Source organism: Pelophylax lessonae, assembly GCF_965119305.1.
Source record: "Pelophylax lessonae genome assembly, chromosome: 8".
Classification (NCBI taxonomy): Eukaryota; Metazoa; Chordata; class Amphibia; order Anura; family Ranidae; genus Pelophylax; species Pelophylax lessonae.
Genome location: NC_138775.1, coordinates 11,895,236 through 11,916,218, shown reverse-complemented (window position 1 = coordinate 11,916,218; position 20,983 = coordinate 11,895,236). Strand labels below are relative to the sequence as shown.

The 20,983-nt window shown below is 44.3% G+C and overlaps 1 protein-coding gene across 1 annotated transcript in view; it reads left to right on the top strand.

Annotated features, from left to right (window-relative positions):
- The first annotated feature begins 7,819 nt into the window (after positions 1–7,819).
- GNAT1 (G protein subunit alpha transducin 1) overlaps positions 7,820–20,983 on the top strand; it is a 29,590-nt gene continuing 16,426 nt past the window's right edge. The window contains exons 1-2 of the mRNA XM_082265175.1: positions 7,820–8,231; positions 18,601–18,643. Coding sequence (XP_082121301.1) covers positions 8,126–8,231; positions 18,601–18,643 — 149 coding nt within the window. The 5' untranslated portion in view covers positions 7,820–8,125. The remainder of the gene's footprint in view (positions 8,232–18,600; positions 18,644–20,983) is intronic.

The following is a 20,983-nucleotide window of genomic DNA, read 5'->3' as shown; positions in this document are numbered from 1 at the left end:
AATGATATTGCTGCTGTATATTGTGACATGTCAGGAATTTATTCATGGAGACGTGTAAAGTTGCTGACAAGTCCACTTTAAATAGTCAGAATTATTATGGTGTGCTTTTCTAAATCCATTAGCTACAATTATTTATAATTACAGCTAATTACACGGCCTCTTCCATAAGGTAACACTCTATGAATCAGCAAATATGTTTGGATTGCAAGTAATAATAATTAGGAGACAATGTGTGAGGGTAACATTTAAAAAAGGGGTTATTTCTCCCCCTTCCTATGCAATCTCAGTTTCATGTTTCTAGGTTTTTTATTAGGATTTATTAGCAGAACTTGAATGTCTTTTCATGAAAGGAAAATTTACCAAAACCTAACAAAGCACCTAAAAGTAGCATTTTGCTGCCATCTAGTGGCGAACTGGTAATTACAGTAATGATCTGACCTGCTAAAGGTTGTGTTTATGGCTGTGGTGAGATTTATAAAATGATTCTCTTCATTTTATACAAAGTGTGACATATATTTCCATTAAATTATCTAACACAAGAGATAATCAGAGCTGGGGGTTCAGCCATCCGACAAATGTACATTTCAAGAAAGTACAGCAAACCTTTCATGGTCAGTCTTTAGCTTCATATCCAAAACATAAAATAGTTTTGGCAGCTTCTTCAGAATAATATTTAAAATTCAGTTTTATATATATATATGTCTGTTTATTCATAAAACATATATATTTATTAGAAGAATCTGTAACCACTTTAAATTAGATTAACCTCATGGATAACAGCTATTTCACATAAAATATTTAATGTACAATTTTAGATTTTTATGTATACTTGGGTGCTGGGCTTCTTTCGTCCCCACAGTATTTTCTTTTTCTGCCCCTCCCACAATGGTGAGATTTCCTGCAGTAGTTTGTGTCTCTGCTCCTCCCACAATGGGGAGATTTCCTGCAGTAGTTTGTGTCTCTGCCCCTCCCACAATGCTGGGATTTGGCTGCAATAGTTTGTGTCTCTGCCCCTCCCACAATGGTGAGATTTCCTGCAGTAGTTTATGTCTCTGCCCCTCCCACAATGGTGGGATTTCCCTGCAGTTGTTTGTGTCTCTGCCCCTCCCACAATGCTGGGATTTGGCTGCAATAGTTTGTGTCTCTGCCCCTCCCACAATGATGAGATTTTCCTGCAGTAGTTTGTGTCTCTGCCCCTCCCAAAATGGTGAGATTTCTCTGCCATAGTTTGTGTCTCTGCCCCTCCCACAATGGTGAGATTTCTCTGCAGTAGTTTGTGTCTCTGCCCCTCCCACAATGGGGAGTTTCCTGCAGTAGTTTGTGTCTCTGCCCCTCCCAAAATGGGGAGTTTTCCTGCAGTAGTTTGTGTCTCTGCCCCTCCCACAATGGTGAGATTTCCTGCCGTAGTTTGTGTCTCTGCCCCTCCCGCAATGGAGAGATTTCTCTGCAGTAGTTTGTGTCTTTGCCCCTCCCACAATGGGGAGATTTCCTGCCGTAGTTTGTGTCTCTGCCCCTCCCGCAATGGAGAGATTTCTCTGCAGTAGTTTGTGTCTTTGCCCCTCCCACAATGGGGAGTTTCCTGCAGTAGTTTGTGTCTGTCCCTCCCACAATGGTGAGATTTGGCTGCAGTAGTTTGTGTCTCTGCCCCTCCCAAAATGGTGAGATTTCCCTGCCATAGTTTGTGTCTCTGCCCCTCCCACAATGGTGAGATTTCTCTGCAGTAGTTTGTGTCTCTGCCCCTCCCAAAATGGTGAGATTTCCCTGCCATAGTTTGTGTCCCTGCCCCTCCCACTATGGTAAGGTTTCCTACAGTAGTATATGTCTCTGCCCCTCCCACAATAGTGAGATTTCCTGCAGTAGTTTGTGTCTCTACCCCTCCCGCAATGGAGAGATTTCTCTGCAGTAGTTTGTGTCTCTGCCCCTCCCACAATGGTGGGATTTCCCTACAGTAGTTTGTGTCTCTGCCCCTCCCACAATAGTGAGATTTCCCTGCAGTAGTTTGTGTCTCTGCCCCTCCCACAATGGTGAGATTTCCCTGCAGTAGTTTGTGTCTCTGCCCCTCCCACAATGGAGAGATTTCTCTGCACTCATTTATTTTTATCAGGTTTAGACATTTTTTTTAGCTCTGTCAGACCTTATAGTGACTCTTGGCAAGCAGCAATGCCTATGTCCTTCCACAGATGGGCAGCTGGATTGTGCTCTGGACTTTGGTAGGACAGATATTCTGGCTCTTCGGGATAGCTGTGTCTGTGTTGGAGACACTGAGCTGCTCAAAGGTGACCCTCCGCCCCAAGCTCCTTCAGATTGGACCAGACCTGTATATGGTTCTACCATTCTTCCATAAAATCCAACCAGCTTCCCTGTTCCTATTGATGAAAAGAACCCCCACATCCTCACCATGCTTCACAGAGTGATGAGCAGTCCTGGCTCTCCACCACATATCGCATTCTGTGCAAAAACCAAGAAGTCCAACTTTCCTCTCACCAGCCAAAAGAACCTTTCTTCTTACTGTCTCTCCCTTGGGCCTTTTCACAGCTCTCAAGAGATATGATGTGGGCATTTTCCAGCATTGGCCTTGTCACTCTCCCATAATTCCCTGCTCTGTGCAGCATTCAGATTATTGGTGTCCCATGGGCAGTTTCTCTGAGTCCAGTGGCGGAGCTAGACTTTTAAAACAGGGGTGGCAAGGTATTATTTTGGGGGGTCAATATACAAAGTGCCTCCATCAATGCAGTGACCAACGTGCCGTGCCCCCTTCAATGCAGTGACCAACGTGCCGTGCCCCCATCAATGCAGTGACCAGCGTGCCGTGCCCCCATCAATGCAGAGAGACTTACCTGCAGCCGCCGCTTCTCCTCAGTCCCCCTGCGTCTCCTCGAGTCCTCCCGCCTCCTCCTCGGCGGCTCGCGAATGGCATGCGTTCGCCTTTCGGCCAATCAGGAGCGGTTCTCAGACCGGCTTCCTGATTGGCCAGGAGGAGGATCCGTGTGACAATAGCGAATTTTCATTCGCTATTGTCACACAATAGGTGGGTTCGGGGCGCACTGCTTTGCGCCCCGGGTCCACCCTCTTTTGAAGCCTATTAGAGCCTCTGGCTCTAATCAGGTGACAAAAAAAAATCCCATTGAACTCCATGCGTCTCGCATGCAGATTAGGGGGCCGGACGCATGGATAGCGCTCCCAACACACCGGCTGCCACTTTAAAAACAGTGTAATGTTTTCAGTGGGGTGGCAACAGGGGTGGCAAGGACTTCGTCTGGGGTGGCAATTGCCACCCCAGCTAGCCCTCTGGCTCCGCTACTGTCTGAGTCTCTGCAACTTCTTCAGGGTCACCATTGGCTTCTTGGTTGGTTCTCTGAAACACTCCTTATCAATCACTGAGTTTTGATGGACAACGGTTTGGTGGAGTCATAGTTGTGTTGTATTCTTTCAATTTTTTTAATAAGTGTGTGGAGCTTTTTTATAACTCGTACAGCAAACATAACATGGTTGGGTGTGTGCCCTGTTGAGTAATATACTGTATGCTTGCATTTCCAGATCACTTTGGCTAAGTAATGGGTCCATTACTTTGTTTCTCAAGAGCTTAGCTTCTTGGATGTTGTATTGGGGTGTGATTAAACCTTTCACATGTCCCGCTGCCTTATGAGTGGTATGGGGTAGTGGACAGATTCTTAATGCCTAGTAAGTGCCACTATTTTGGTAAGAACTTGCTTTTTAAAGGGTCCCAGGTCTGAATCTACCCTATCCAGAGAGCCATAAGGAAGGCAGAAGTGCTTCCACGCCATATGGGTGGGGGTCTTGGTGGTCTGGTTGTGGGTTGGTACTGCCACCACAAACTTAAACTTAAAGTGGTCCACCATAACTAGAACCTGGTGGCATTCCTCTTCTGACATTTTGAATGTAATAAAGTTGAGGATAGGGCAGATTTGTGCCAAGGCAGTTATGGAATTTGTGCCTCAGCCCCCTTCGACACTGAATGTTGGAAGACTTGTGTATAACCAATTGGAACAAACCCACCCACATGGTTGGTCTATTGAATGAAGTGAACATTTTGTGGACACTCCAGTGTCCAGCATCCATCTGGATTCTCTTTGGCCACAGGGAAAGTCAGGGCACTTGACAGTAGGAATGATCGAACTTTTGAAAAGTTCGGTTCGACCAGAACACCCGAACCTCCCAAAAGTTCGGCCCGGATTTCGGAACCCCATAGAAATCAATGGGACCCGAACTTCGGTAATCAAAAAACACCATTTTGAAGCCCTAAAACCCAATAAATGCCCCTAAAAAGTGCCTAGGGTTCTGGGTCATGCCCCAGGGACTATTAATCACACAAAAAAAAGTTCTTAAAAAATTGTCATTTTTGATAGAGAGCCAATTATTGAAAAAATTATTGAAAAAAAAAATGAGATTTCTTTGGATTTAGTGTCTGGTGGGTCTTAAAAGTGTACCTGTGAAGTTTCAGCTCTGTAGCATGTCCAGAACCAGAAAAAAAAAAGTTTGTTTGTATTAGAATTAATATAGAACAGGGATATGGCTCCGCTATTTTCACACCTTGCCGGTTTTGTAGCAAGCATTTTTTTGGGCATTTTTTGGGGGTCTTTGGAGGCAGGCATAACATCAGAACTTCTGTGTAGGGGTATATATACACACACACATGTATGTATATATACACATACATATATATAGGTGTGAAAGTAGCAGAACCCTATGCTTGCGCTAATGAAATAATTAACACCTATATGGCTTCTCTGCTATCACACCTATATATTTGTATGTGTATAAATACATATAAGTGTGTGTGTATATATACCCCTATACAGAAGTTCAGATGTTTTGCCTGCCTCCAAAGACGCCCAAAAAAACACCAGCTACAAAAACGCCCAGGTGTGTTTTTGCAGCAGGCGTTTTTTTGGGCATTTTTTTGGGCATTTTTTTGGGGTCTTTGGAGGCAGGCAAAACATCTGAAATTCTGTATAGGGGTATATACACACACACACACTTATATGTATTTATACACATATACATATATAGGTGTGATAGGAGCGGAGCCATATGCCTGTTAATTATTTCATTAGCGCAAGCATAGTGTTCTGCTACTTTCACACCTATATGTGTGTATGTGTATATATACATACATGTGTGTGTGTATATATACCCCCTACACAGAAGTTCAGATGTCATGCCTGACTCCAAACATGTCCTCAAAAAAGCCCTATAAACGCCTGCAGCAAAAAGCAGGGTGACAGGGGCGAAGCCATATCACGGTTCTATAAGTGTTCTAATACAAACGATCTTTTCTCTATAGCGGTCACCCTGAAATGGAAGGGTTTTGTCACCCTGCCATAGCAGCCAGAGTCAGTTAACCCTACACTACACTACGGTCCCCTTACAATAAACACTTTCCCTACAGAAACTAGATTATTAAATCTAACTATAGTGGAAAATAGCACCCTAACTACACTAGATATCCCTTTCCTCACACTAATAATAGCTAAATGACACTTTTGAAGCAAAATTAACAGAACTGTTTCCACTCTCTTCCATGTCCCTGTATTACAATGCTAGGAATTTGGTGGGGCTATCTTATATACTGGGGGGCGCATTCACTAATGATTGGCCTCTGGACCCCCTAGTCACTTCAATCACATTCCTAGCATTCTCCTGCCCCCTCAATTGGCTTTTACTGATGGTTCTGGTCCAATCACGGGCTTTTAAAGCCCAGTTCCTGTCCCATTGCATTTTGGTCGGTTCTGGTTGCCGAATTCCGAACTTTTTCAACAAAAAGTTCGGAATTCAGCCGAGCCTCGAACAGTCAATGTTCGGGTCGAACCGATGGTCGACTCGAACCGTTCGATCATCCCTACTTGACAGTACAACCTACCAAGTCATGGGAAACATTCTGTGGTACAATATACAATCCCTGAGGACAAGATGAGACCATTTGCTCAGAAGTTTCTTGGTTTCTGATAATGTTCTTGATCTTTCTTTATGACTAGGCCACCGCTATAACCACCCACAACCACTGAATTCTCTCTCTGTGTCCCTGCCCAATTATACTCTTCCAGTATTTGTATGAGGCACACCTGAGTCCTACTCTTGGGCCTTCCTTCAGTCAAGAAAGAATGTCTATCTCTTCAGCTTTTTCATCCATGTCTCAGAAAGGCCTGGCTAGCAGGTACCATCACAAGGTATGGGTTGCTTTTTTGCTTCTTCAAGAGTAATAAGGAGAAGTTAAACTTTGCCAGATGGACTGCCCAACATTGCTCTAAAGTGCAAAGTTTAGCTTTTTGGAGATTTATCAATAAATTGATATTAGTCAAAACCTCGAACTTGGCTCCTGTCATTTATTCAACAAAGTGTTCAGTAGTGTAATTGAGCTGTAGCTTGCAGGGTTCCTCCTGAGATGACCGTCACAAAGGAGCCAACACTGACTGCTGCTTCAAGAAGTAAGATCCCCCCCCTGGCTTAGCCCGAGTAGGAACTCTGGAACTGAGGCAAAGCAAAGGGCTTGATGACATGCCAATAATATTCTGCCAGCCCCAGAAAAACTCTGACTTCTCTCATTGGAGGCTAGCAGGTACCATCACAAGGTATGGGTTGCTTTTTTTTTTTATTCAAGAGTAATAAGGAGAAGTTAAACTTTGCCAGATGGACTGCCCAACATTGCTCTAAAGTGCAAAGTTTATCTTTTTGGAGATTTATCAATAAATTGATATTAGTCAAAACCTCGAACTTGGCTCCTGTCATTTATTCAAAGTGTTCAGTGACTGCCCACACAAAGGTCAGCAGTTCTAGTGCAATGAAGCTGCAGTTTTCAGGGTTCCTCCTGAGATGCCCATCACCTGGTCTTCTTGTACTTGCGAGAATATGGCCCCTAGGCCCTGAGACCTGCATTGGTTCTCAGCCAAAATTAAAGAGAGACGTAGGCAATGGCGAACAAAGGAGCCAACACTGACTGCTGCTTCAAGAAGTAAGGCCCCGCCCCTTCTTCCCCACTGGCTTACCCGAGTAGGAACTTTGGAACTGAGGCAGAGCAAAGGGCTTGATGGCATGCCAATAATATTCTGCCAGCCATAGAAAAACTCTGACTTCTCTCATTGGAGGCCTCCATACCTGTATAGCGTTTACTTTCTCAGGATTGGCTAGCCTGAGGATGATGTGTACTAGGAACCCAATCTTATGCTTAAATATACGATGGAGTTACGCTTTAAATCATCTTTGGCTTAACAGAAACAGCATTATTTAGAAATGGTACTCTAATAACACATACAGTCTTTGATTACAGTTTGAATTTGACTGGAATTTGATTCGAATTTCAATTCGAATTTCCGAAATTCGGACAAATTTTGTTTCGTTATTCGGAGCATTCGGTAAATGTAGTTTACACTGCAATTCGGGTATTTGGATATATCTGAATCTCCAAATAGCAAAAAATTTGTCCGAATATTTATTCGGAACAAATCGAACCGCACATGTCTAGAGTTGATTTACGAAAAAGATATGGAATGTCTGCTTTGCATAGTAAATACGGTGACCCTGCGTTCACTTGAATCTCCCTATCATGTGCAATAGAATTTAAAGAGACAGAAATTTGGCTTGCACATGATTGGATGACAGCTTCACTTTATTACAAAGATGAGTGAACATTCTCCACTCGTTTATTGGATCAGCCGTGGAATAAAATGTTTTCCTTTCTTCCTCATGTCAGTATTTTCGGAGGTGTTGGTGAGTGCAGGGTGCAGATGGCTCAGTGTAAGTCTCCTGGACTCAGCGTATACAGAGTATTAAGATAAACCTCTTCGCTGGATCAGGATATCTATCTGTCCGGGGTTAGACACTTCAGCTGAGCTCAGCAACACCCACACCTTATCGAGCCCCCTTACCTGTCCTTGGCTCCCATAGGCCGGACTGGGACATGTGACCACCTGTGGCTGTAAAATCCTGGTGGGAATTAGAGAAGATGAGATTTGGGAGAAGGGCAGGACTCATTCCTCCGGTAGCCCTAGTGGTAGTCAGACAGGCAGTTCCCTAACTGCAACTCCCGTCCCCCTTAAGGAGGGCTGCCCATCTTTATCCGGAGGAAAGTCCTTGGTGCGTCGTACTCCCCCTCTTGGGATACAGGAAGATGGGAGCCGGGGCCAGCGCCGAGGAAAAGCATTCCCGAGAACTAGAGAAGAAACTGAAGGAAGATGCAGAGAAGGATGCCAGGACTGTCAAACTGCTCCTACTGGGTAAGACACAGAAATGGATGATAAAGGAAATATTGATGCTGAAAATCCCAAACAAACCTGGGGACAAATAAAATTATCATCAATATAGACAGCATTGAACACATGGGATAAAAATAATCTGTAAAACAAATCTATCATTCTGGTAAAATAAAGATTAGTGAAATTGGGTGAGTGAAGGCTCAATTGGTCATTGTAGCAACAACCAGTCATTCCAAAAGGTTTCAATGGACCTCGAAAAGCACGGCCTTTTTATGGTCAATGGTGGAGGGAAAGTATGGGGAATGCAGATGCAGCCAATCAAATTTCAACTTTTTGTTTTCCTATTGCAGTTGAGGGAAAAAAAAAAAAAAAAAAAAACCTCCTCTGCAGAATTCATAGTATGGCACAAAAACAATTCTAAAAAAACTATTTATTCTTCTTGTAGAAAATACCCTGCATGTAGGAAATAGTTTGTGTTATTAAAAGAAATATGGGGACCCCTTTATGCTCTTTGTGTATGTAGCAAAGACAGATAATGCAACTACTATGGAGCCCCCTTTATGTTCTTTGTGTATGTAGCAATGTCAGACCATGCGTCTACTATGGGGCCCCCTTTATGTGCTTTGTGTATGTAGCAACGACAGACCATGCAACTACTATGGGGGCCCCTTTATGTCCTTTGTACATGTTGCAATGGCAGACCATGCAACTACTATGAGGCCCCCTTTATGTGCTTTGTGTATGTAGCAATAAGAGACCATGCAACTACTATGAGGCCCCCTTTATGTCCTTTGTGTATGTAGCAATGGCAGACCATGCATCTACTGTGGGGCCTGCTTTATGTTCTTTGTGTATGAAGCAATGGCAGACCATGCAACTACTATGGGGCTCCCTTTATGTTCTTTGTGGGTAAATAGCAATGGCAGACCATGCATCTGCTATGGGGCCCCCTTTATGTGCTTTGTGTATGTTGCAATAGCAGACCATGCAACTACTATGGGGCCCCCTTTATGTGCTTTGTGTATGTAGCCATAGCAGACCATGCAACTACTATGGGGCCCGCTTTATGTGCTTTGTGTATGTAGCAATGGCAGACCATGCAACTACTATAAGGCCCACTTTATGTGCTTTGTGTATGTAGCCATAGCAGACCATGCAACTACTATGGGGCCCGCTTTATGTGCTTTGTGTATGTAGCAATGGCAGACCATGCAACTACTATGAGGCCCACTTTATGTTCTTTGTACATGTCGATGCAATTACTACGAGGCACCCTTTATGTGCATTGTGTATGTAGCAATGGCAGACCATGCGTTTACTATGGGGCCCCCTTTATGTGCTTTGTGTATGTTGCAATAGCAGACCATGCAACTACTGTGATTTGTGAAGGCAGCCATAGCATTTGGCATATACATTTGGGCAGATATAGCAGTAGATGATTGGGGAACCTCTAAAAGATTGATATAAAAGTAAATATTCTATATCACTTGAGGAATTGCCTTTGAGTGGGGCTTAGAGAGGCAGTGGGCCCAGTACTGGTTTTACAATGGGGGCCCTTCACACAGTTAGGACCCTGCTGTCCCAGCATGCCATGTAAATATTATTGGCTTGTGCCTCGGGGAAATATGTTGCCCGTGCTGCTGTAGAGGGACCAGCAGGGTCATCCCAAGGAAAAGCTATGCAGTGAAAGTGTCCTCCTGGCCCCTTTATGGAAGGGATGGACCTACCAACAAGCTGTACGACCAATGTGAATCCCCTATGAGGTTTCTCTAGCCAGGAGCCACCCTGAGGGGCCATATTCACAAGCTGTAGGACTAATGTGAATCCCCTATGAGGTTTTTATAGCCAGGAGCCACCATGAAGGGCCATGTTCACAAGCTGTAGGACTAATGTGAATCCCCTATGAGGTTTCTATAGCCAGGAGCCACCCTGAGGGGCCATGTTCACAAGCTGTAGGACCAATGTGAATCTATTATGAGGTTTCTATAGCCAGGAACCACCCTGAGGGGCAATGTTCACAAGCTGTAGGACTAATGTGAATCCCTATGAGGTTTCTATAGCCAGGAGCCACCCTGAGGGGCCATGTTCACAAGCTGTAGGACCAATGTGAATCCCCTATGAGGTTTCTATAGCCAGGACCCACCCTTAGGGGCCATGTTCACAAGCTGTAGAACCAATGGGAATCCCCTTTGAGGTTTCTATAGCCAGGAGCCACCCTGAGGGGCCATGTTCACAAGCTGTAGGACCAATATGAATCCCCTATGAGGTTTTTATAGCCAGGAGCCACCCTGAAGGGCCATGTTTACAAGCTGTAGGACCAATGTGAATCTACTATGAGGTTTTTATTGCCAGGAGCCACCCTGAGGGGCCATGTTCACAAGCTGTAGGACTAATGTGAATCCCCTATGAGGTTTTTATAGCCAGGAGCCACCCTGAGGGGCCATGTTCACAAGCTGTAGGACCAATGGGAATCCACTATGAGGTTTCTATATCCAAGAGCCACCCTGAGAGGCCATGTTCACAAGCTGTAGGACCAATGTGAATTCCCTATGAGGTTTCTATAGCCAGGACCCACCCTTAGGGGCCATGTTCACAAGCTGTAGGACCAATGTGAATCCTCTATGGGGTTTCTATAGCCAGGAGCCAATCTGAGGGGCCATGTTCACAAGCTGTAGGACTAATGGGAATCCCCTATGAGGTTTCTATAGCCAGGAGCCGCCCTGAGGAGCCATGTTCACAAGCTGTAGAACCAATGGGAATCCCCTTTGAGGTTTCTATAGCCAGGAGCCACCCTGAGGGGCCATGTTCACAAGCTGTAGGACCAATGTGAATCCCCTATGGGGTTTCTATAGCCAGGAGCCATTCTGAGGGGCCATGTTCACAAGCTGTAGGACTAATGGGAATCCCCTATGAGGTTTCTATAGCCAGGACCCACCCTTAGGGGCCATGTTCACAAGCTGTAGGACCAATGTGAATCCCCTATGAGGTTTCTATAGCCAGGAGCCACCCTGAGGAGCCATGTTCACAAGCTGTAGGACCAATGTGAATCCCCTATGAGGTTTCTATAGCCAGGACCCACCCTTAGGGGCCATGTTCACAAGCTGTAGGACTAATGTGAATCCCCTATGAGGTTTCTATAGCCAGGAGCCGCCCTGAGGAGCCATGTTCACAAGCTGTAGGACCAATGTGAATCCCCTATGGGGTTTCTATAGCCAGGAGCCATTCTGAGGGGCCATGTTCACAAGCTGTAGGACTAATGTGAATCCCCTATGAGGTTTCTATAGCCAGGAGCCGCCCTGAGGAGCCATGTTCACAAGCTGTAGGACCAATGTGAATCCCCTATGAGGTTTCTATAGCCAGGAACCACCCTGAGAGGCCATGTTCATATACACTTAAAGCACTACTTGTCCTTGAAGGGGGCCATGTCCTACACCGCTGAGATCGAGTCAAGCAGCACAATTCTTAAATCCTTCAAGGAATTAGCTGAATGTTTATATATATGATCAAAAGGTTTTTTTTTTTTTTTTTTGTTCTTTGCTTCCAAATAAAAATCAGCGTTTAGAACATAAAAAAAGCAGATGGACATTTCCAGCCGGACACTTTCACTGCATTGCATCACCTAATAGAAAAGGCAGTGATGTCTCCTGTAGCCGGTCTGAGATCTGGGTTAGAACGATAATCCCTCGAAGGTTTACTAACAGATTAAGGGCAGACACATCTCTTCCATTTCAATGTTAGGGAACTGGCACCTTGAGGACGGTAATCTGATAGTATTAATGTTAATGCCATTTGGTAGCTGAAATAACAGCAGACGGTAATGATGGCGGATTTATGGCCACAGACAGAAACAGACTCTCAGTTACGAGTATCGATATCTAGAAGACTTTAGACATTTATTAAAATTGGGTAACTACTTCCCCCATCCCACCCCCACAAAAGTCAATTCTTAACTGAGCTCCCAAACGCTAATTTAGTTATGTGAACCTTTTTAATTACTGTCAAAGAAAAACACTTCAACATACATATACATTAAGGGGTGAATTCATTAAAAAAAATTTGCTGTTGGTCCATTTAACCTGTAAACATGATTTGTGCAAATGGGGCAAAATCAAATATTCTCAGGCTATTTTCTTTGCAGATCAAGTGTGCAAATGGGGAAAATACAGCTTTGTGGCCACTAGATGGCGCTGACTATGATAGAAAATCAGTAAGCTCTTTTTTGCTCCATCTATTTGCCATAATGCAATATTTTTCCCAATCGCACATTTTATTGTGCAGAAAAAATAGTCTGAGATCATTCGATTTTGCCCCATTCCTAATGAATGAATTTACAAGCAGATTCAATGGACAAACAGCTATGCTAATTAAACATGTACATTAAGGGGGGAATTCATTAATAAAAAATTGCCGTTGGTCAATTTAACCTGTAAACTTGATTTGTGCAAATGAGGCAAAATAAAATATTCTCAGGCTATTTTCTCTGCAGATCAAATGTGCAAATGGGGAAAATACAGCTTTGTGGCCACTAGATGGCGCTGACTATGATAGAAAATCAGTAAGCTCCTTTTGCTCCATCTAGTGGCCATAATGCAATATTTTTGCAATTCCTACATTCAATGTGCAGAGATCATTCGATTTTGCCCCATTCCTAATGAATGAATTTACAAGCAGATTCAATGGACAAACAGCTATGCTAATTAAACATGTACATTAAGGGGGGAATTCATTAAAAAAAATTTGCCGTTGGTCCATTTAACCTGTAAACTTGATTTGTGCAAATGGGGCAAAATCAAATATTCTCAGGCTATTTTCTCTGCAGATCAAATGTGCAAATGGGGAAAATACAGCTTTGTTACCACTAGATGGCGCTGAGCATCATAGAAAATCAGTAAGCTCCTTTTGCTCCATCTAGTGGCCATAATGCAATATTTTTCCCATTCGCACATTCCAATGTGCAGAAAAAATAGTCTGAGATCATTCAATTTTGCCCCATTCCTAATGAATGAATTTACAAGCAGATTCAATGGACAAACAGCTATGCATATTGTTTTTATAAATACGCCCATATATGTTTGCTGGCAAACTGAATTATATGTTATCTGATAAATTGATTAGAGGAGTAATTATCCGTCCTTAGCAGAATTTCTCAGCTACTGTGACAAATCTTGGATTTATATTTCCCCCCAAAAAATTCTCCATATTTAGGAAAAATAAATCATGGTGGAGTCCTGACATGTGAGGCTGATGTACTATGAGGGTCTACTTGATTACATGTAAATTGGATGGATTATTTAAGCAGGCCCTTGCACATTGTTGTTGATAAATCCAAAGGAGATTATATATTTAAGTAGTGACAAATGTCCCAAGCTGATCATACATTACAATCACTACTTCAAACCCATTTTTCCTGTTCATTCGGATTTAAAAAAAAAAAGTATTGTTATAAAATAATGTTATTTTGTAATACAGCCATGCTAACCCTTTTACCACAGAGGAACCCTTGAAATTGTTTGCAGGTCTTAAGGGAACCCCTGCTAAAATCAATATATTGAGAAGAATGTCCCTTACATTGGTGGTCAGTGGGAAGAATGCTCCTTACATTGGTAGTCAGTGGGAAGAATGTCCCTTCAATTGGTGGTCAGTGGGAAGAATGCCCCTTAGATTGGTGGTCAGTGGGAAGAATGCTCCTTAGATTGGTGGTCAGTGGGAAGAATGCTCCTTAGATTGGTGGTCAGTGGGAAGGTAGGAGATCAATCAGCCACAGCTCAAAGAACCCCAAACAACTTCTTCAGGAACCCTGGTTGAGAATGGCTGTTGTAATAGATATGGACAACTTAACACACAATTCAACGTTTAGTGTGTCAGTATACTTCATTGTGGAGGTAAATATATATTTATTTCTTTTATTTATTTATTTATTTATTTATTTATTGTAGGTACTTATATATCGCTGCCAATTTATGCAGCACTTTACATATATAGTATACATTCACATCAGTCCCTACCCTCAAGGAGTTTACAATCCAAGGTCTCTAACTCACACTCATACATACACATGGTGGGGCCAATTTAGACAGGAACAAATGAAAATAAATAACCGCCCAGCGTGTCTTTGGAGTGTGAGAGGAAACCCACACAGGCAAAGGGAGAACATGCAAACTCCAGGCAGGTATTGCCGTGGTTGGAAATCGGACCAGCGACCATTTTGCTGCTAGATGAAGGGGCTAGCCACTACACCACTGCACTGCCCTATATGTATTTATATATAGGTGTGTGCACAATCTGTTCACTTGTAGTTCTAACTCTGGCCAGGTAACAGCAGTTACTATAAAGGGACATTACCAGTTCTGGGAGATGAATGCGCTGATCCAGCTATAGCTCTTCTATCCCATTAAACCTGCTCTGCCCTTGGGAGGAGAAGCTTATAGTGAACACCTTGAGCGCAAGGTCAGGGGCCTAATCCCAACTGGACACATCTCAGTATGGAAAGTACGGTGATATACACTCTCAGATATTATAGTTATTGGGTATAATCTGTTCTGAGGAACATCGTTTTTTAGAATTGTAGGTATGCCCATCCTTCCTGATGTCCACTATGAATAAACACTACTGATGCAACTATTCTAGGGGGCATGTATGACAATACTATCTATGTTAGAAAGGTGTATACCAGCAAACCTATGAAATAAATAGATCTCCCCATTGTTTCTGGTCCATGCAGCAGTCAACAGAGATGGACATCTGTGCTCAAATCCAAACAGTTTACGTCTGTCTGTCTGTCTATCCGAGAAGTTGGGAAGAATGCTCCTACCATTGGTGGTCAGTGGGAAGAATTTTCCTTCCATTGATGGTCAGTGGGAAGAATGTCCCTTACATTGGAGGTCAGTGGGAAAAATGTCCCTTACATTGGTGGTCAGTGGGAAGAATGTCCCTTCCATTGGTGGTCAGTGGGAAGAATGTCCCTTCCATTGGTGGTAAGTGGGAAGAATGTCCCTTACATTGGTGGTAAGTGGGGAGAATGCCCCTTACATTGGTGGTAAGTGGGAAGAATGTCCCTTACATTGGTGGTAAGTGGGAAGAATGTCCCTTACATTGGTGGTCAGTGGGAAGAATGCCCCTTACATTGGTGGTCAGTGGGAAGAATGTCCCTTCCATTGGTGGTCAGTGGGAAGAATGTCCCTTCCATTGGTGGTCAGTGGGAAGAATGTCCCGTCCATTGCTGGTCAGTGGGAAGAATGTCCCTTCCATTGGTGGTAAGTGGGAAGAATGTCCCTTACATTGGTGGTAAGTGGGAAGAATGCCCCTTACATTGGTGGTAAGTGGGAAGAATGTCCCTTACATTGGTGGTAAGTGGGAAGAATGTCCCTTACATTGGTGGTCAGTGGGAAGAATGTCCCTTCCATTGGTGGTCAGAGGGAAGAATGTCCCTTCCATTGGTGGTCAGTGGGAAGAATGTACGTTCCATTGGTGGTCAGTGGGAAGAATGCCCCTTCCATTGGTCCACATGTGAATGTCCATCCATAGGCAGGACCTCTCCTCCCGACGCTGCGTCACAAGGAATACTCGATGCTCTGCTGTCTCGATCACTCTGTACACTCACACTGCTATACAATACATATTTCTAGCAAGCAGTTACAAAAAAAACTAAGAGTTCTTAGTTCACATACATTGCAATATATACTGAACAAAATTATAAAGGCAACACTTGTTTTTGCTCCCATTTTTCATGAACTAAACTCAAAGATCTCAAAGTGCCAGACGCCATCGAATGTGAGCATTTACCCACTCAAGTCGGTTACAACGGCAAACTGCAGTCAGGTGGAGACCCCGATGAGAACGATGAGCATGCAGATGAGCTTCCCTGAGACGGTTTCTGACAGTTTGTGCAGAAATTCTTTGGTTATGCAAACTGATTGTTGCAGCAGCTGTCCGGGTGGCCGGTCTCAGACGATCTTGGAGGTGAAGATGCTGGATGTGGAGGTCCTGGGCTGGTGTGGTTACACATGGTCTGTGGTTGTGAGGCCGGTTGGATGTACTGCCAAATTCTCTGAAACGCCTTTGGAGACGGCTTATGGTAGAGAAATGAACATTCAATTCACTGGCAACAGCTCTGGTGGACATTCCTGCAGTCAGCATGCCAATCGCACGCTCCCTCAAAACTTGGGACATCTGTGGCATTGTGCTGTGTGATAAAACTGCACATTTTAGAGTGGTCTTTTATTGTGGGAAGCCTAAGGCACACCTGTGCAATAATCATGCTGTCTAATCAGCATCTTGATATGCTGCACCTGTGAGGTGGATGGATTATCTCGGCAAAGGAGAAGCGCTCACTAACACAGATTTAGACGGATTTGTGAACAATATTTGGGAGAAATCGGCCTTTTGTGTACATAGAAAAAGTTTTAGATCTTTGGGTTCAGCTCATGAAAAATGGGGGCAAAAACAAAAGTGTTGCGTTTATAATTTTGTTCAGTTTATGTTCAAGCCTGCCAAATGCATCAAAGCGATCCCTCTCTAGCCAACTGCGTCAAAATGAACCCCTATCTGGCCAACTGCGTTAAAGTAATCTCTTTCTTACTAACTGTGTCAAAGTGATCCCTTTCTGGCCAATTGTGTGCTACCGACCCCTCTGTGCCCGCGTGCAGAGGCAAACGCATACGTAGATCACGCATGCATATGTAAACAGTGTTCATGCCACACCTGTGAGGAGATCCCGCAAACATTATAGTGGGAGCAATAATTCTAGCACCCGACCTCCTCTGTAACTCTAAACTGGTAACCTGTAAAAATGTTTAAAGCGCCCCCCTATGGAGATTTTTAAGTACTGTAGTTTGTCACCATCCCATGAGCGTGCGCAATTTTAAAGCGGGATATGTTAGGTATCTATTTACTCCACATAACATATTCTTTTATATGTTAGGGGGCAGAAGGGGGTAAGAATTGTTCTAGGAGAGGGAAATTGGGGGGGGGGTGCTAGGAAAGGTGACTTCTAGCACGGTGCACTACATTAATCCAGACACCGATCTAATGGGAAGGTGGAAAGCAATAGCCAGGAGACAAATACCAATCAGCCACAACGTGCCACAACAGCACCATATTGGGGTGGCACCTGCAGGGCCGAGACAAGGGGTGGGCAGGAGGGGTGGCTTCCCTGGGCACTGTATCTTGTGAGATGGGGGGAAGGAGTGCACCACAAGGAGACTGGGGGGAGGGGATCTGTGTTGGGTGGGGGAATTAATGTGGGTGGTAGCAGGGGGTAAGAATTGTTCTAGGAGGGGAAGTTTGGGGGGAAGGGTGCTAGGAAACGTGATTTGGGGGGATTTGTGTTGGGAGAGAGAATGGGGGATTTGTGCTAGGTGGGAGGATTTGGGGTGCTCGTGCTAGAAGAGGTGATATTGTAGAGGGGGAGGGGACATCTTTTTTTATTTTTTGGGGGGGGGGGGATTTTTGCCAGTAGGGATGATTGGGGGGGATTTCTGCTAGGGGAATTTGAGTAGGGGATTTGTGCTCAGAGAAGTGTTTTTTTTTTTGTTTTGTTTTTTTGGGGGGAGGGGGGGGTTGTGTGCTGGGGGGATTGGGGAGAGAGAGGGTTTGGGCTGGGAGGGGGGTTTTGTGCTAGGAGGGGCAATTTGGGGGGGGGGATTTGTGCTAGGTGGGGGGTTTTGGAGTCGGGGGAAGATTTGCACACGGAGGGAAGTTCTGTGCTAGGAGGGGGGATTTGGAGTGTGGGGGTGTACATAGGGGAAATTTGAATAGAGGATTCGTGGCTAGGAGAGGTGATTTTTGGGGGGGGGGGGGGTGTGCTGTGGGAATTTTGGGGAGAGCAAGGATTTGAGCTGGGAGAGAGGATGGGGGGGGGCAAAGAACTGTGCTGGGAGGGGGATTTGTTCTGGGAGGAGGGGGAATTTATTCTTAGGGGGTAAGAATGCTGATTAGTGCCCAATTTTCTTTCGGGGGGGGGGGGGGGGCGGATTTTTGCTAACACATAATGCTCATACATCTTAGGGGGTTGCAGTTTGGCTTGCTTGTCCTGGGCTCTGGATGACCTTGTCCTGGCACAGGGCACCTGCAATTCTCCCTGGCACCATCTTTAACATTGGCACCAAGCAATGCAAGATAATGGAAGACTACAATGCTGGGGATGTTTATTTGCAGGGGACAGATCGTTAAACTGGGGACAGTTCCTGGCAAACGGGGATAGATGGCCAACCAGCGTTCATCATGTGTGAAAAAATGTATGCAGATCAACATCAAATGTCATGTGAAGACACATTCTCCTTTCAGATGTCAAATCATACAAAAGTGTAAAATATATTTAATAAAAGTTATGTATTATTTGTATGGAATAACTGATACAGCTGACCGTTTTCAATATTCTGTGTGCTTACAGGAGCTGGTGAGTCCGGGAAGAGCACCATTGTAAAGCAGATGAAGTAAGTTTGCTGTTTACATATTTTAGCTCTTTAGTAGTCCTTATGGTATATACAGTATCTCACAAAAGTAAGTACACCCCTCACATTTCTGTAAATATTTTATTCTATCTTTTCATGTGACAACACTGAAGAAATGACACTTTGCTACAATGTAAAGTAGTGAGTGTACAGCTTGTATAACAGTGTAAATTTGCTGTCCCCTCAAAATAACTCAACACACAGCCATTAATGTCTAAACCGCTGGCAACAAAAGTGAGTACACCCCTAAGTGACAATGTTAACAATGGGCCCAAAGTGTCAATATTTTGTGAGGCCACCAATATTTTCCAGCACTGCCTTAACTCTCTTGGGCATGGAGTTCACCAGAGCTTCACAGGTTGTCACTGGAGTCCTCTTCCACTCCTCCATGATGACATCACAGAGCTGGTGGATGTTGGAGACCTTGCGCTCCTCCATCTTCTGTTTGAGGATGCCCCACAGATGCTCAATAGGGTTTAGGTCTGGAGACATGCTTGGCCAGCCCATCAGCTTTACCCTCAGCTTCTTTAGCAAGGCAGTGGTCGTCTTGGAGGTGTTTGGGGTCGTTATCATGTGGAATACTGCCCTGTTGCCCAGTCTCCAAAGGGATCATGCTCTGCTTCAGTATGTCACAGTACATGTTGGCATTCATGGTTCCCTCAATGAACTGTAGCTCCCCAGTGCCGGCAGCACTCATACAGCTCTAGATCGTGACACTCCCTCAACCATGCTTGACTGTAGGCAAGACACACTTGTCTTTGTACTCCTCACCTGGTTGCCACCACACACGGTTGACATCATCTGAACCAAATAAGTTTATCTTGGTCTCATCAGACCACAGGAGATGGTTCCAGTAATCTATGTCCTTAGTCTGCTTGTATTCAGCAAACTGTTTGCGGTTTTCTTGTGCATCATCTTTAGAAGAGTCTTCCTTTTGGGATGACAGCCATGCAGACCAATTTGATGCAGTGTGCAGCGTATGGTCTGAGCACTGACAGGATGACCCCCCCACCCCTTCAACCTCTGCAGCAATGCTGGCAGCACTCATACATCTATTTCCCAAAGACAACCTCTGGATATGACGCTGAGCACGTGCACTCAACTTCTTTGGTCGACAATGGCGAGGCCTGTTCTAAGTGGAACCTGTCCTGTTAAACCGCTGTATGGTCTTGGCCACCGTGCTGCAGCTCAGTTTCAGGGTCTTGGCAATCTTCTTACAGCCTAGGTCATCTTTATGTAGAGCAACAATTATTTTTTCAGATCCTCAGAGAGTTCTTTGCCTTGAGGTGCCATGTTGAACTTCCAGTGACCAGTATGAGAGAGTGAGAGCGATAACACCAAATATAACACACCTGCTCCCCATTCACACCTCAGACCTTGTAACACTAACGAGTCACATGACACCGGGGAGGTAAAATGGCTAACTGGGTCCAGTTTGGACATTTCCACTTAGGGGTGTACTCACGTTTGTTGCCAACAGTTTAGACATTAATGGCTGTGTGTTGAGTTACTTTGAGGGGACAGCAAATTTACACTGTTATACAAGCTGTACACTCACTACTTTACATTGTAGCAAAGTGTAAATTCTTCAGTATTGTTACATGAAAAGATAGAATAAAATATTTTCAAAAATGTGAGGGGTGTACTCACTTTTGTCAGATACTGTGTAGATATATAAGCTACTGTGCAAAAGTTTTAGGCAGGTGTTATTCTAATGCTGTAAATAAAGAATGCTTTCAGAAACAGAAGTGTTAATAGTTTATTTTTGATTAATTAACAAAATAGAAAGTAAATTAACAGAAGAGAAATCCAAATCCAGTGACCCACCTTTGCCTTCAAACCAGCATCAATTCTTCTAGGTAGACTTGCACCCAGTTTTTGGAACTCGGCAGGAAGGTTGTTCTATGTACATTTCGGAGAACTAAGCACAGATCTCCCTTTGATGTCGGCTGCCTCAAATCCTTCTGTCTCTTCATGTCATCCCAGACAGACTCCATGATGATGACATCAGGACTCCTTGTTCTTCTTCACACTGAAGATAGTACTTAATGACATTGGCTGTATGTTTGGAGTCATTGTCCTGCTGCAGCATAAATTTGGGGCCAATCACATGCCTCCCTGATAGTATGGCATGATGGATAAGTATCTGCCGGTATTTCTCAGCATTGGGGACACCACTGATTCTGACCAAATCTCCAACTACATTTGCAGTTCCTTGCATGGAACCTCCACCTTGCTTCACAGTTGGCTGCAGTCACTCATTGTACAACTTTTCAGCCCTTCCCCGAACAAGCTGCCTTTCACATTTTGACTCGTCAGTCC